This window comes from Malus sylvestris, chromosome 9 (assembly GCF_916048215.2).
Source record: "Malus sylvestris chromosome 9, drMalSylv7.2, whole genome shotgun sequence".
Taxonomy (NCBI): domain Eukaryota; kingdom Viridiplantae; phylum Streptophyta; class Magnoliopsida; order Rosales; family Rosaceae; genus Malus; species Malus sylvestris.
In genome coordinates this window covers 2,898,691-2,912,351 of record NC_062268.1, presented here as the reverse complement: position 1 = coordinate 2,912,351, position 13,661 = coordinate 2,898,691, and the positions used below count along the sequence as shown (strand labels likewise).

Sequence of the window (13,661 nt, the reverse complement as noted above, 5' to 3'; positions counted from 1 at the left end):
ACATCTTGCACTCCTTACATAAGCCAGTAACGTACATCCACGGGAAAGCGAGACTACTGGGGTTTTGGGTCATCGACTTCACGTTTCAAGCCATGTCACGGTTCCTGCAATCAAATACTTGCTTGGAAGCTCACCCGCCGATGGTGCAAGGTACGTAATTGTCTTCCTGTAACGCCGCATATTGGGTTAGAACAAGGAAAACCAGAATACAAGAAGCGTTTCTAGCAAGTTGTTCACTATACAAACCTCTGAATGTCGACGTCTGTGACAAAGACAAACCCAGCAACATTACTGCAAAACAAACCAAAAAATAAATATTTAAGACTACAGACTACGAATCATGCTCTGAAATACAAAATGTCACCGTCAAATTCGCATCCCTATCTCCAGAGACGGAAAAGCAAGCAAGAAATACCACAATACTACTAAGTATTTTCATTCTTGTGACAGTGAGGGGGTAAAACCATCTACTTTCCTATGTGAAGTTCAAATGAAAGTGAACGAGACTGATCAATGTCATATACTTTAGTGATTCATTATCTATTTCTCTATCAGATAGATCGGTATAAGTTACCTAGAAATAATTTGATCAGGCTCCTTGGCAAATGAAACAGCAAGAACGGTATGCAGCAAATCCCGGTTAATATTCACAGGCGCCAATCTTGTAGGGTCTGCAGCAGGCTCTGCACCAATTGGCAAAGCTGAACGTGGGGCCTGTGGCCCACCACCAATCCGAAAGACAAAAAAATCACTAAAATTTGCGATATTAGAATGTGGGCTGAGATCATTTGCAAGGCCATAGAAATACTCCTGTTAGAAATATCAGTGCACGAGTCTTTTCTTCAGGAAGAACAAATAACAAGGATTAAATGGCAATATATTGATGCTTACCCTTATCCTATGACTCCTGGATTTTTGACGGAATTTGGCATTCCTGGATACAACACCCCCAGATTTTTGAAGTTTTACAACGTCCACACCAGGCTTGTTCTTTAGTACATTTCTGATCATGCTCCAAAGTTTTTCCTGAGAATTTAAAAGAAACATATGTACTGTCATCGGAGTCTGCATATACAAACATTTTGTTCTGCAAACAAGGATGCATTATGCTAGTATGTGACAATCCGTTTCGAATTTTACGAAACAAAAAGGGCATTTTTGTATTTTTACCAAGTTTGGGATATTTTCCTTTTAAAAATAGTTTTGGGTCTTAAATGATGTGCCCAAGGGGCCCACCTCTTGTTTTGTCCCCGTTTCCCTTTCTATTTTCTTTTATTTTTTCTAAAAAATCTATCTCTCTCTCTCTCTCGGTCTCACTCTTTCCCTCTCACTCTCTTCCTTTTCCTCTTTTTCCCCTAAGTCTCTCTCTGTGTTCTCTCCTCCTCCCCGGGTACCACACATACGAGCACCCATGCACACGCAAAATAACACGATGGCACCACCCTCCGATTCCACTCTCTTTCCTTCTCACCACTATGCAAATATTTCCCGACGAGTTATCGTCGTTTTCGACAAAGGTAGGTCAAAACACCCTTCCATCCTTCTCCCTAGTAGTCTAGAAGGATTCCTGGTTGCTAAAATGTGATTTTGGTGAAGGTTTGGACATGAAAACACGTTGGGGAGACTTCCCCAGACTTCCGGCGAAGAACCCGTCACTTTCGAGGCAATTTTCGGCCAAACCACGGTGATTTGGCAGACGTGAAAGGTATCAATCTCTTCATATCCCTGAGTACTACAACTTTGATTTTTGAATCACCCAATTCCGTTGAGTATTGAAGAAGTTATATCCATTTGAATCTAACCCAGTTTCCGGCGACCTCCGCGGCTTTCGAGGCGTTTCCGGCCACACCACGGTGAGTTAGATGTCATGTGAGGTACCATTATTTTCGTCTCTTCAAGAAATAAAACTTTCGTTTTTGTTTCACTCAATTTCATTGAGTATTAACAAAGTTATGAACGTTTAAAGTTAAGGAAGTTTCCTGCCAAATTCGGGCCTTCTTCTCCGGCGAGACCAAGAAACCAAGGCCTTCGGGCCTAAACCCATTCGAACTAGGCCCTTTGGGCCGTGCTTACACCCAACCCAACCCCTTTTATTTTATTTTGTTTCTATTTATTTTATTTCAAACCCAAAATAATTGGGCTGGGCTTTCAAGCCCTTTCAAACCCTTTATAGTTTTATTTATTTTGTTTTTATTTTAAAACCCAAAGGCCTTGGGCCATTTCTGTTAGGGTTTTAAGCTCGTTAGCCACTAAACCCTTTAAACCTTTTAAACCCATACCTTTTTTAATTATTAAACCCCAAAGCCCTTTGAGACCAAAACTCTATACCCTAGCCGGCCCAAACCCTTTATGTGGAATATTCTGTCAGGGAATATTCTAGGAATATTCTATTGACTTTTACAAAATTTATCCTGGACTCTTCTTAGGGTAATTTGACATTCTGAATTCGTTTCCAACGTCCGTTTTCCCAAATTCAATTTCTATTATATAGTTTTATTAATTGGACTCTTTATGTGCTTAGTGGCAATTATAGTGGTGTTTCTGTCTTCGCTATCTGCGTGACTCTTCGGCGGCAAAGTATTGTGAGTGGACTCCTTCTAAAAATGCATGTTTTGATAGTAGAAATGCATACATAAAAAACATGATTTGATGATTATGTTATATGAAATGCTTTGAGATAACATGCTTACTAAGGCTATTTTGAATTATTATTATTTTTCCTATATCCCGTGTTCTTATAAAATATTTGATGGATGACGATATGATATTTAGAACATGTTTCAAACACCTCTTTATAGTATAGATGATGGATGATTTTATACTATGCAGTTGATATATATATATATATATATATATATATATATGTTCAATGGTTTTGTACTTACCTAGTGGTCCTTTCCGCTACGGGACGTAGAGATAGATTCCGGTCTGTCCCGGACGACGGTTTGGTGTTGGCATAGGGCCTGGAGTGTGTTTCCTTTGGCTATTTAGCACAGGGATGGGGAGCCTGCATGGGGCCTGAAATATATTTTCCTCTGACTGTCTGCTCAGAGACGGGGAGCCGGCATGGGGCCTGGGGGTTATCGAACAATTCACTAGTGATTATTATATATACAAGTTATGATTTGAGACATTGCATGACATGCTAGGTTTCGGAAAATCTATGTTTATCATGATATATATGTGTTTTCATAAAATATGGGGGTTAATACGTTGTTAACTGTTTTATTATATATATCAACTTGGTCCACTCATGTTTATCTTGCGCCCCCTTCAAGACTTAGAATCGAGGCATACAATTCCGCCGTCCAGGCATTTCTGCATCGGCATCTTCGAGTCCTCTTGGTGTAGGACCCACTCCTTTGTTCATTCAATTTTATATTAATTCTTTTAGTGTTCTAGATTAGATGTGTGCTCTGAACACGTTCCTTAAATGCATATTCCTTAATTTTTTTTTTAAATTTATAAGTTTTATCTATCCCTTGTTTTCAGCATTTGCACTCAATAAATGGCTTTCATCACCTTCGGGTGTCGGCCAACACGTGCCTATCCTGGTATTCATAGAATATCGGGATCGGAGTGTGTCAAAGACAAAATTTGTAACAAAGTCGAGCAACAATAACGAAGAGGGGGGGGGAAGAAGAAATGCTTGCAGAATCCAGCAAGGTAAAACCATAATAAGGGAAAGAAAAGAAAAAAAAAACCCTCAAACCAGAGGGATGTACCTGACCCAGAACTAAGACAACATTGGCATTGAATGTATCAATTGCATGAAGAAGCAACTGCAAGAAAATCAAACACGAATTTCAAATATATGACATTAAAACAACCACTTCAATAGTAAGTCAGCAGCTACTTCGGGTCACGATACCATTGCTGGTATATGTGTTCCATCAATAGCTCCAACACAATCTTAAAATAATTATAAGAGTTAATACGTAGCTACTAATATGCTTATGAAACCAATTTAATCATGACATGGCTAAGATAAGTACTAATTATTAACCTTAAAATAAGGGTAAAATCTTGTATTTTCTCTTATTTTAGTTGGCATCGTGGATCCAGGTTGGACCATCAAATCTGGTGCAATTGTGTTCAAAGCTTTCAAAACGTTGTTGAAATTTTTGCTTGTTGTAAAATGTGACCGCCGAAATGTGTCCCGAGTTTGGCAATATCGAGAATTTTGACCAATAGTGAGTAGAAATGTAGCAACCATTTCTTCAATACAAAAAAATCTTGTACCCTTCAAATGCGTCTTTTTCGTAAGGACGTCACATAGCTTTAACAAAACATCCTATATAGCACTCGAAATTCTTGAGGATCCTCGTTCAATACCTTGTTAATATAATCGTATCCAGTTCTACTAATAGGTCGTCGGGCTAATGGTGTTCAATATGATCATCATGTATAATAACCATTAACACATTTGGCACTTGAACTATTGCTTGTACTGCCATCAATAGTAACTTAATGGCTTCATGATATTCTTCATCTTCTCTTTCCATTTCCTCTTCAATCATGGTTTCAGACATTATATAAAGAATCACCTAAGAATACAAAACTATATCCATTAGAACATAATAGAGAGAAAGGCAAAGAAACAAAACTATATCCATACTTCATCATGTGAGCTTTTTTGTGACAGGGTCCCAACCAAATCCAGAATTGTGTCTAAAAAGCTGGCAAATTAATTGAAATCAACCCTTCAATGTTTTCATACGGTTCTTAACATGATCTTCAATTTTTTTACACACAAGTTTTTCATTGAGTACGGGAACAATTTTGGCTTCTATGGTCTGCTTACTTATTATGCCATTAGCATCACACCATCCATTGTTTACGGCCTCAACAAGTAGTTGTAACAACATGTTGTTCTCTTGCACGGACCACTAATTATAGTTTCCTTTTGTCTTTTCTTATTGTGAATCTCCCATTTATAATCTTACTAGATGATGCATTATAATAAAATAATGAGACATGACAATAAAAGCATAACATGATAATAGGGATTACAAGTATAAATGACTATAAAAAAGATTGGGACAACAAATTGACATATTATTAATAGGGATTACAAGTATAAATGATGCAACAAGTATAATGACTATAAAAAGGCATAACATGATAATAACAGATTGATTAATAGGGATTACAAGCATAATATAAACAACGGATTGACATATAACAAAAAGACTAAAAGATAAACAAATGCGTTAAATGTTATACCACTGATTAAGTATTATGTCTGCTTTTTAATTTCTGCTTCTAAAAGGGAGATGCGGTTCACGGAACCATGAACGGTCGAGACATCCAATTTTTTTTTAGACCATCTAAGTGTCGGCAATGCATACAAAATCAACAAATTTCGTGTCGTTCAGAACAAGAGATCAAGCAAGGTTATCCCTCATGCTGCCATAATCGAATTGAATAGGATGGGGATGTGGTGCATATATTGTGTGGTTCGAAAGATATCACATGCTAAATATCTCATTACTAGGTATTTGGTGCATATATTGTGCATAGTGTTTCCTGATCTGATTTGTATAAAATTGCCACCATCTCTTCGTTCTTCGTTCGGTGAGGGTTTCGGGGATGGAAGGCTATGCCGCATCTAAGAGAGAGAGAGAAGAGTGGGGTTCTCAGCGCCATTGCTGCAGATCCTCGATTTCATGAGTGGGAGAGGGGGTACAGTCAGAGAAAAGTATGGGGGCCATCGGGATTTGAGGAAGAGGGGTATTTGGCTTATTTTCGTCTGATTTCTCAAACGCTTTTGCTAATGAAGAGAGTGTTCGGTTCTTTGATTTCTTTTGTCTGCCTCCTTCTATGTGGCTTTGTCATTTTCATTTTCCAATGTTGGCTCACGGAAATTTGTAAAAATGGCTGCAGTTTTCTGAGAATGTTATGTTTTTTGTGTAATCCCATTTGAGGTTAAAACTCACAAAACAAAGGAAAACAGATAAGAGAATGATGAAAATTTTGTATATGAATCAAGGAATTGATTATTGAGAATTGAGTTTGTGATTTACACTTCATTTTGGTATTTGATTGATAATCGGTGCTCATAATTTGGATTTTTTTTCAGTTAAAATTGTTTGCAAAGAGAGAGAAAGAGTTCGTTCGACGCTTAAACCAGAGCCAGGTATATCTCTCCTCTTGCTTTCTCTCTATGATGTTCTATCCCAATTTCTCTCAGACAGTAAGGGTTTTGGTTTGCTTTCTTGGATTAGATTTGTATATATTCCATTGCATCTCAGTTTGCTCTGATTTAATAGCATAATTTGGCTCTTGGTATTCTTACTTTGCTTTCTTTGCATCAAAATTGTATCTGGCTCTTGGTTTTCTTGATCTAATATTTTTTTTCTATACTTTGGTAAATTAAGGAAAAAATTTCTATTAGTATATGAGTATTCGATTCTGATATATCATTTTCCTCCATTTGACGTGATTTTGGATTATTAGCACTTAGGCTTGCTTTCCGCGTTTTTGTTGAAAAAAGGCTTTTAGCTGAGTAATTTACTAATTTGGTTTTGATTATCAGCTATAAGAGAATGGGGGGTTTTAATTGTAATTATTTTACTGCGGCGAAAATTTTTAGATTTTACAGAATTTTCCAGTTCAGGATGATAAAAATTTAGGGCTTTTATTTGTTGATGTGATTTCCACGTACTCTGAATTCAAATAGAAATGCAAGGATGTATTAGACTTTTAGTGTTTTCAGGCATTCACGTGTTTGCTTATTATAGATGATGTATTTCTGTAGTGCACTAATATTTGTTTAAAAAAAATTAATTAGTTTTTCCTCCCCGTTGTTTGCTAAGGCGGTTCTCGAGACGGCGTTGGAACGTGCAGGTGATGAGGATTCAGGGGATGAGGAGGAAATGGCAAAGGAGGAGGACCAAAACGCGTTCTCTGTTAGGATAATTGGTGCCCTGAATTCCAGAAAGTCTGCACTCACCACTCATTAATTATATGGTTTGTTCCTTTGGTTTTTATGGTTTAAAGGTGTTTAATTTGATGGTGTTTTTGATACATTGTTGAATATATTGTTAGTTTAGTTATTGATTGTACCGAGTGTGGTTTATGCTTTTGATATTAAGTAGTTTTTTCATATCCCTGAACTCCTTTTCAGGTAGAGAAACGTGAGTTCTTCTAAGGTGTTTAAGTGAGTGTCAATCAGAGAGTATTTTGTTCGAATATCTGTCCAAACAAAAAAATTCTTTGGAATGAAATAAATGAAACAACTTTTTGAGACTCCCACATTTGAGATGTGTATTGGTTCTGAAAGTATAAGACCAAAAGTTACATTTTCATTCCCATTTACAGAAATACAACTTGCAGAATTAGTTAAATGTATCAAATGACTAGCATGTGAATTTGTGTATAGTTAAAAATAATCTTATCCTTAAGGATTATTGATTGGGCTAATTTGGTTGAGTAAATTTAGGGTTATTGATTGGTCTAATTTGGTTGATTAGTTGATCTGATTTGGATGGGTTTGAGGGTTAGTTTCTAGAAATGTTCCATTGGTGTTCATTTTCTTCTACACAGTTACCAAAATCTCAAGTTCCCATTTGATCCTCGAGTACGACCCAATCATATTTTTGCTGTAATACAATCATATTGTTGAGGTTTGGATTTTTTACTATCATGTTTCTGCCCATTATATGTTTCTGCCCAATCATATTTGCTCATGTTTTCGCTGTTAGAAAATACGTGCATGTTCTCTAAACCAAAATACACTTCTCAGACTTCTGTTTCTTATGGAAACAGGCATCCTGCATGTTTTTTGCTTTGCATGTTTGTGCTTGAAAACTTAGATGCTAAATTAAGAACGAAACAGTTTTTATATTTTTTGTCAACTGCTAAAACATGTGCCTAACCTACAAGATATATATTTTGCCACCTTGACTGTAGTGGCAAGATTTGTGTGAACTGCATGTTGCTTTTGTTTCTTCTATTTATTAGGGAAACAGAACGTTCAGTTTCGTCCTGTTAATTGTACAATGTCTTTTCATGTCAGCTAAGTTGAATGTATATAAAAATGAAGCTGCATATCTTACCAGCCCCATTCACTCATCTATCCCTCAGTTCATTCATGATTGTGTTGAATTTATTCATGTAAAATGTATCTTATTCATGTTGTTCAAGGTGATGCATTCAAGTACCACAGCAACGCGCGGACATATTTTCTAGTTAATGACTATTGGTTTTCCCTCAAAATAGACAACATTAAATTGGTCAAATTTATTTAGTAAAATTTTTATGACCCTGTAGAATTTCTCGTTTAAACTTCTGGTTTTAGAGAATTTTTCATTAAATTTCTCGGTGCTTTTGAGGTTATTTTATCTGAGATTTAGTAATTTTTTTCTAGAGTGTGTAGAATTGTTCGATTAAATTTGTGGGTTTGGTTGTTATTTTTTATTTTGTGCATTTTATAGTGAACTTGGTTGTGGGTTTTGATGTTTGTCTATGGCAAGGTAAGGGACGCCAACTCATGAACCAAGTGGTCTTTCAGCACCTGTAGGAGATGAGCGAAGCGATATGGTATAGTTTCCTTTAATTTTTACAATTGTTAAATGTAGATGACCAAAGTGAAATATCATTGAGCTCTTTGCAAATTCAGATTGTTGATTTTTTTTTTTCCTTTCAATTTGCACTTCCACAAAATCCTTTCAAGTATTGGTACGACTAAGTTGCAATTCTCACAAAACAAACCGTTCACAAGACGAAGGCGAACCACCGGAAAGTCGGTACCAGGATCTACAATAACATAATGAAGGCAAGAGTTTCGGACAAGAGGGAAACATTGTCCAGAAGAACTTTAATTTCCTTGTACTACAAGCAAACAAAGAGAATAATTTCCTTTTAATTTTTATGATTGTTGTATGTAGATGACCAAAGCGAAATATGTTTGAGCTCTTTACAAATTCAGATTGCTGATTTATTTTTATTTATTTTTCAATTTGAATGCAGCTTTGTCCAATCTGCTTAACTAATGGAAAGCCTAAGTATATGGTTTTCAGGTTACCAAAAAGGAAAGAAAAAGAGTGCACCATTGTGAAACCATAAGCTCCTGAACACTGCAAAATTAGAATCCCAAATCCATAACAAACACAGCCTTACTCAAAAAACCCAAAAGCCACCCACAAAAGCGTTTAGTCGAATACTAGAATTTTGACAAAAGTGTTTTATGACTAAACGCTTTTGCTAACTGGGTTAGTACTTTTGATAATCACCACAAATATGTCATAAAACACTTTTGACAAACTACAGTAATTATCAAAATTGTTGTATGTAATATGCTGTCTCACATATGTATATAATCTGCCGTGTTCCTCTTCTGCCATGCCAAGAACCCACATCCCCGTTATGGACGTCGGAACTTCTCCACAAATCTCAGCTGGGTTAGTACATTTTCTTTAGTTATCATCTTTTAGTTGTTTAATTTTTTGAATCCATTCTTCTCTGAAACTCTTTCCTTCACGCACGTCGCCGGACTCCTAGTTCGGTGAAAGTCTACTCATATGAAGAATGTTGCACCTACTCTTTCGTCAGAAGCTGATTGTAAAGCATAAGGGAAACAGTAAACAATCTTGTTAATCTATCTATGATACCCTGCGTAACCTTCCTTTTCATTTTCAACTTCCAGGTCCAAGTTATGGATCAAATGTTTCCAGATACTCTGTAACATGCCTTCTGATCGATATGTATATGAAACGGGGTCTTTTATAAGCTCATGTTCTTAATTAGCTAGCAAATGAGTTTGGGTTGTGGACAGATATTCTAATGGTTGATGACACATGTCAATATCATTAACTAATATGGAAGAATTGAAAATTAGGAACTCCTGATATCATTAGAGTAATGTTCCAGAGATCATTTTCCCATTCATTAACTTTCTGTGTTGTTTGTAATACAGCAGCACTATGGAGGAGGGTGGTCGGTATAAATCTCCACCGGCAGCACACAAACGTATATTCCATCTCCTCAACATCCTAGGAGTTCTCCTCCAGGTGAAGCATGCGACCGGAAATTTACCGTCTCCATTTGTCACAGACCACAACACTGTTGTGATGTTGATTGCTGTTTTACTCATTTACGTGGGGACATTGCAGACTGCCAACATTCTCCAAGCTTCCAACAATACAAATACATATGAAGTGATGAACAACATCAGCCTCTTGTGTGGAACTCTTGCCTTGGTTCTAATGGTGCTCCTCCTCGTTCCAGCTTTCGGTTGGTTTACTCTTGCATGTTGGGCCTTATATTTTGTGATAATCGCGACCAAGTCCTTCCAAATCCTAAGAGGACTCTGTACTGACGCTGTTGGTTATGTCCGTGACAAAATGAAGGAGCTGAGGAGGAGGTTGAACGGTAGCGAAGAACCCTAGAACGAGGGAGTTTAAATACTCCCACTGATCAAGATTTCTGCCCCTGTTTCTCTTCACTTTTGAGGTTTACGACTCATTTGCTTTAAACTCGTTGAAATTATTGGCTTGTGTGTGCTTCTGTTATGAATTGCGTTTTGGTGCTTTGGGTTTTGTTTGTATTTTTGTGGGTGGCTTTTGGGTTTTTATGTAAGGCTGTGTTTGTTATGGATTTGGGATTCTAATTTTGCAGTTTTCAGGAGCTTATGGTTTCACAATGGTGCACTCTTTTTCTTTCCTTTTTGGTAACCTGAAAACTATTTACTTAGGCTTTCCATTAGTTAAGCAGATTGGACAAAGCTGCATTCAAATTGAAAAAAAAATAAAAATAAATCAGCAATCTGAATTTGCAAAGAGCTCAAACATATTTCGCTTTGGTCATCTACATACAGCAATCGTAAAAATTAAAAGGAAATTATTCCATCTGTTTGCTTGTAGTACAAGGAAATTAAAGGTCTTCTGGACAATGTTTCCCTCTTGTCCGAAACTCTTGCCTTCATTATGTTATTGTAGATCCTGGTACCGGCTTTCCGGTGGTTCGCCTTCGTCTTGTGAACGGTTTGTTTTGTGAGAGCTGCAACTTAGTCATACCGATACTTGAAAGGATTTTGTGGAAGTGCAGCTGCAGCTGCAGCAACTTTTTATGCCTGGATAAATTGAAAGAGCTCATATTGCAAGGGCTACCTTAACTTATAGGTTATATCACAGTTGGACAATCCCTAAATGCCACGTAGTAGTTCGTAACCAATTTATTCCTCCATCGCTTAGTCCTTGGTTTAAATATCTCGTACTAAAAACAAAAACAAAAAAAATTGTGGTTGCCAAGCTCTAGTAATTCAGGCTTTGGCACGCCTTTCTAAATTCTAGTATAATCTAAAAAACGACAAACAAGACTTGCATAACAAATTTAGGATGCAAAAAAACGACAATAATATTCTAATCTGTTGTCGTATTTGGGATACATCGTTAAAACTAATTTTACGCCTAGATAGCTCACATCTTGCACTCCTTACATAAGCCAGTAACGTACATCCACCGGAAAGCGAGACTACTGGGGTTTTTGGGTCATCGACTTCACGTTTCAAGCCATGTCACCGTTCCTGCAATCAAATACTTGCTTGGAAGCTCCCCCGCCGATGGTGCAAGGTATGTAATTGTCTTCCTGTAACGCCGCATATTGGGTTAGAACAACGAAAACCAGAATACAAGAAGCGTTTCTAGCAAGTTGTTCACTATACAAACCTCTGAATGTCGACGTCTGTGACAAAGACAAACCCAGCAACATTACTGCAAAACAAACCAAAAAAGTAAATATTTAAGACTACAGACTACAAATCATGCTCTGAAATACAAAATGTCACCGTCAAATTCGCATCCCTATCTCCAGAGACGGAAAAGCAAGCAAGAAATACCACAATACTACTATGCATTTTCATTCTTGTGACAGTGAGGGGGTAAAACCATCTACTTTCCTATGTGAAGTTCAAATGAAAGTGAACGAGACTGATCAATGTCATATACTTTAGTGATTCATTATCTACTTCTCTATCAGATAGATAGGTATAAGTTACCTAGAAATAATTTGATCAGGCTCCTTGGCAAATGAAACAGCAAGAACGGTATGCAGCAAATCCCGGTTAATATTCACAGGCGCCAATCTCGTAGGGTCTGCGGCAGGCTCTGCACCAATTGGCAAAGCCGAACGTGGGGCCTGTGGCCCGCCACCAATCCGAAAGACAGAAAAGTCACTAAAATTTGAAATATTAGAATGTGGGCTGAGATCATTTGCAAGGCCATAGAAATACTCCTGTTAGAAATATCAGTGCACATGAGTCTTTTCTTCAGGAAGAACAAATAACAAGGATTAAATGGCAACATATTGATGCTTACCCTTATCCTATGACTCCTGGATTTTTTACGGATTTTGGCATTCCTGGATACAACACCCCCAGATTTTTGAAGTTTTACAACGTCCACACCAGGCTTTTTCTTTAGTACATTTCTGATCATGCTCCAAAGTTTTTCCTGAGAATTTAAAAGAAATATATGTACCGTCATCGGAGCCTACATGTACAACCATTTTGTTCTGCAAACAAGGATGCATTATGCTGTGACAATCCGTTTCGAATTTTACGAAACAAAAAGGGCATTTTTGTATTTTATATTTTCCTTTTAAAAATAGTTTTGGATCTTAAATGATGTGACCAAAGGGCCCACCCCCTGTTTTGTCCCCGGTTCCTTTTCTATTTTCTTTTGTTTTTTCTGAAAAGTCTATCTCGCTCTCTCTCTCGGTCTCACTCTTTCCCTCTCACTCTCTTCCTTTCCCTCATTTTCCCCTAAGTCTCTCTCTGTGTTCTCTCCTCCTCCCCGGGTACCACACATACGAGCACCCATGCACACGCAAAATAACACGACGGCACCACCCTCCGATTCCACTCTCTTTCCTTCTCACCACTGTGCAAATATTCCCCGACGAGTTATCGTCGTTTTCGACAAAGGTAGGTCAAAACACCCTTCCATCCTTCTCCCTAGTAGTCTAGAAGGATTCCTGGTTGCTAAAATGTGATTTTGGTGAAGGTTTGGACATGAAAACACGTTGGGGAGACTTCCCCAGACTTCCGGCGAAGAACCGGTCACTTTCGAGGCAATTTTCGGCCAAACCACGGTGAGTTGGCTGACGTGAAAGGTATCAATCTCTTCATATACCTGAGTACTACAACTTTGATTTTTGAATCACCCAATTTCGTTGAGTATTGAAGAAGTTATATCCATTTGAATCTAATCCAGTTTCCGGCGACCTCCGCGGCTTTCGAGGCGTTTTACGGCCACACCACGGCGAGTTAGATGTCATGTGAGATACCATTCTTTTCGTCTCTTCAAGAAATAAAACTTTCATTTTTGTTTCACTCGATTTCGTTGAGTATTAACAAAGTTATTAACATTTAAAGTTAAGGAAGTTTCCGGCCGAATTCGGGCCTTCTTCTCCGGCGAGACCAAGAAACCAAGGCCTTCGGGCCTAAGCCCATTCGAACTAGGCCCTTTGGGCCGTGCTTACACCCAACCCAACCCCTTTTATTTTATTTTGTTTCTATTTATTTTATTTCAAACCCAAAACAATTGGGCTGGGCTTTTAAGCCCAGTACCTTTAAAACCCTTTATAGTTTTATTTATTTTGTTTTTGTTTTAAAACCCAAAGGCCTTAGGCCATTTCTGTTAGGGTCTTAAGCTCGTTAG

At 37.6% G+C, this 13,661-nt stretch overlaps 2 protein-coding genes across 19 annotated transcripts in view; one reads left to right on the top strand and one right to left on the bottom strand.

Moving 5' to 3' along the window:
• Positions 1-13,661, bottom strand: part of LOC126583664 (protein CLP1 homolog) — a 33,285-nt gene that overhangs the window by 158 nt on the left and 19,466 nt on the right. The window contains exons 6-10 of one of the 18 annotated variants that reach the window (XM_050248142.1): positions 3,726-3,782; positions 892-1,026; positions 575-810; positions 247-291; positions 1-166 (exon numbers count right to left, since the gene is read on the bottom strand). The exon at positions 1-166 is cut by the window's left edge and continues 153 nt beyond it. In XM_050248142.1, coding sequence (XP_050104099.1) covers positions 79-166; positions 247-291; positions 575-810; positions 892-1,026; positions 3,726-3,782 — 561 coding nt within the window. In that variant the 3' untranslated portion in view covers positions 1-78. Of the gene's footprint in view, positions 167-246; positions 292-574; positions 811-891; positions 1,027-3,725; positions 3,783-11,161; positions 11,590-11,669; positions 11,715-11,998; positions 12,235-12,317; positions 12,453-13,661 lie in introns of those variants that run through there. The other 17 variants (XM_050248144.1, XM_050248159.1, XM_050248157.1 and 14 more) reach the window with 17 other exon arrangements.
• LOC126583679 (uncharacterized) lies at positions 9,330-10,615 on the top strand. The gene is made up of 2 exons (XM_050248178.1): positions 9,330-9,404; positions 9,920-10,615. Exons 1-2 carry the CDS (start codon positions 9,346-9,348, stop codon positions 10,389-10,391), a joined length of 531 nt encoding a protein of 176 aa, XP_050104135.1. The 5' UTR covers positions 9,330-9,345; the 3' UTR covers positions 10,392-10,615.

Coding starts and splice junctions, on each gene's coding strand:
- LOC126583679 (XM_050248178.1), top strand. CDS start 9,346: ATGCCAAGAACCCACATCCCCGTTATGGACGTCGGAACTTCTCCACAA. Junction 9,405..9,919: donor TCTCCACAAATCTCAGCTGG/GTTAGTACATTT, acceptor TTTGTAATACAG/CAGCACTATGGAGGAGGGTG.